The 2,500-nt window shown below is 47.0% G+C and overlaps 1 protein-coding gene across 1 annotated transcript in view; it reads left to right on the top strand.

The window, feature by feature from the left end:
* Positions 1-1,767: 1,767 nt before the first annotated feature.
* The window catches only part of LOC113802223 (protein unzipped), a 2,793-nt gene continuing 2,060 nt past the window's right edge, over positions 1,768-2,500 (top strand). The window contains exon 1 of the mRNA XM_070116734.1: positions 1,768-2,500. This exon is cut by the window's right edge and continues 1,107 nt beyond it. Within this exon, the coding sequence (XP_069972835.1) occupies positions 1,805-2,500 (696 nt within the window). The 5' untranslated portion in view covers positions 1,768-1,804.

Here is a 2,500-nt window from a genome sequence, read left to right as displayed (position 1 = left end):
CATATTTTCTTTTCTCATTAGATTTTTATTTTTGTTTATTTGTTAATTTATTTATTCATTTTGGGAATACTGTTCTCAGTACTCTCTTGACTGTATTACCATTTTTTTATACAATTTTTTCTCATTTTCGAATGTTTACGTTATTTTCCATTGTTTCGTCCACTTTAGTCAGTCCTTCCCTTGCTGTCATCGGGTAAATCCACGACTTTAAGCTAACGGCTCTTTTGACTTGAATTTGCTTACGTCAACTATACTGCAGGTCGTGGAAATTGTAGACTTCATTTAAGTATTGAGTTTGATTTCGTTATATATATATATATATATATATATATATATATATATATATATATATATATATATATAATATGTGTATATATATGTATATATATACATATATATATATATATGTATATGTATATATGTATATATATACATATATATATATATGTATATATACATATACATATATATATATAATATATATATATATATATATATATATATATATATATATATATATAATATGTATGTCTATGCGTATGAGTATAGATACATATGTACGCATACTCACATGTATATACACACACACAGTCCTAAACCTAGACACGCACACGTTTCTTGGCACTCTCCGCCGTCATTCTCAGGCGATTCCATTACCCGGAATTCATGCACCTGACGTCACGCGTGATGGCGAGTTCCGGCCGCCCCGCATGCGGCTGATGGGCGCTAGTCCGGCGTCAGGCAGTTCCTCGCGTGGCTGCCGATGATGGATGAGGGCGTCGGGGCGGCGGCGCACACCTGGGCTCACCTTACAGCCGCGCCCCACGCCCCTCAGCCGCTAATTATGGCCTCCGCTCCCCCAGGATGCCGCGAGATGCCCGGAGTGCCAAAGGGGTGCCCGTGTAACGCGAGCTTCCGTTGGTTTAGGGCAGGCGCTCCGGCGGACACGGCCTTCGACGGGGCGTGTGAACGTGTCGCTTCGGTTGTGCGGTTTATTAAGGGGAGACGTCACGTTAAGGCCGTGAAAACGTTCATAGGAAGAGGATTTTATGGAAAGGGAAATCGGTGAACAAAACCTGATTGTTCAGTGAGAGGGAACTTCAATTTTTTTTTTCTTTTTTTTTTTTTAATCTGAATATTAAAGGAACAGATATTTGAATTTGAGCAAATATGACTGAAGAAATGAACGTGAAAAAAGAGAGAAGAAAAAAATAATCAAGGAAAAAGAGACATAAATGGAAAAAAAGGGAATGAAAATAGAAGCGTTCGAAGCAAAAGGTATTAAGGAAAAACTTTAGAAGATTGAAGAAGAGATAAGCACGAAAGGGGAAGTAACGCAATGAAGAAGAGACACGGGAAGAAGGGTTGGCGATGAAGATGAATGAGAAGAAGGGTGACGTGAGGGCGTGGGAGAAAGGGGAAGGAGGAGGGAGCTCGAGAGGCGAGGGGGAAGGGGAGAGGGAAGGAGAAGAGTGATGTTATCGCTGATGGGGAAGAGGCGAAGGGTTTGAAATAGATCATTAGAAATGTCAAACTCGGGTCCCTTTAGGCTCTAGAACTCTTAAATGTAGACGAGCTTATTATGATACGATTATAGTTGGTTTGTATCGCGCCGTCCGCACACGCAAGCTCGTATATATGATTTGGTTATGTGCGTGTGATATTCTTTGATCTACTTTTGTGTTTCAAAGTATTATCGGTGGTTGATCATTTAGTCACCAAATCATCTAGCAACATATTCTCTCATTTTGTGTAAGGGTTGTTACTCTACCGATAGGGAGGCCCAGCCACGTCGGGAAATATCATGACAACTTTTGATGTTAATGGCGCTTTTGTTTCTCTTTCCAGGTTGTTGGCGCTGGCGGCCCTGTCCGGCTCGTGCCTGGCGGCGGTGGACATGGTGATGCTGTGGGGGGCGTCGGGGACGTCCAAGATCACGTCGTCCACCCTGGCGTGGGTCACGGGCACCGACAAGATCCCCGAGGAGGCCGTGGCCGTCGACCCGTCCAGCCCCGCCGGCCCCCACTGGTGTAGGGCGAGGCACCGCGCCCTGCAGGTCCCGGGGGTGCTGAGGGACGACGGCGTGTGCACCATCCCGTTCCTGAAGCGAATCTTCAAGCTAGACAAGTACGATGTCCTTGTCTCGATCAACGGCTCCGCCCGACTCCACCTGAAGCCTTGGGACAAGTACACCGCCAAGCCCGACAACGCCGTGCTGTCGCCGGACTTGATGCTGGCCTTCGACTCCTCGCCGCACGCCCCGCTCATGCCCGGGCACGTGGGACCCGACCTCAGGGACCGGCGCGCCTTCCTCCTGGACGGGGACAACATCCGCAGGGTGGAGAAGGCGTACATCCTGGTCGAGGAGGAGCCGGCCAGGTATTCCCTCAGCGACATCGTCCTGGACGCGTCGCACCAGACCATCAACGACAGTCGCGTCCACCTGAAGAAGGTCACGCTGGAGAACACGGGCGAGGAGCCCGTGAATGCGTCGCGCCTG

Source organism: Penaeus vannamei, chromosome 1, assembly GCF_042767895.1.
Source record: "Penaeus vannamei isolate JL-2024 chromosome 1, ASM4276789v1, whole genome shotgun sequence".
In the NCBI taxonomy this organism is placed as follows: Eukaryota; Metazoa; Arthropoda; class Malacostraca; order Decapoda; family Penaeidae; genus Penaeus; species Penaeus vannamei.
The sequence above is the reverse complement of the archived record's forward strand: the minus strand, read 5'-3'. Positions and strand labels throughout refer to the sequence as shown.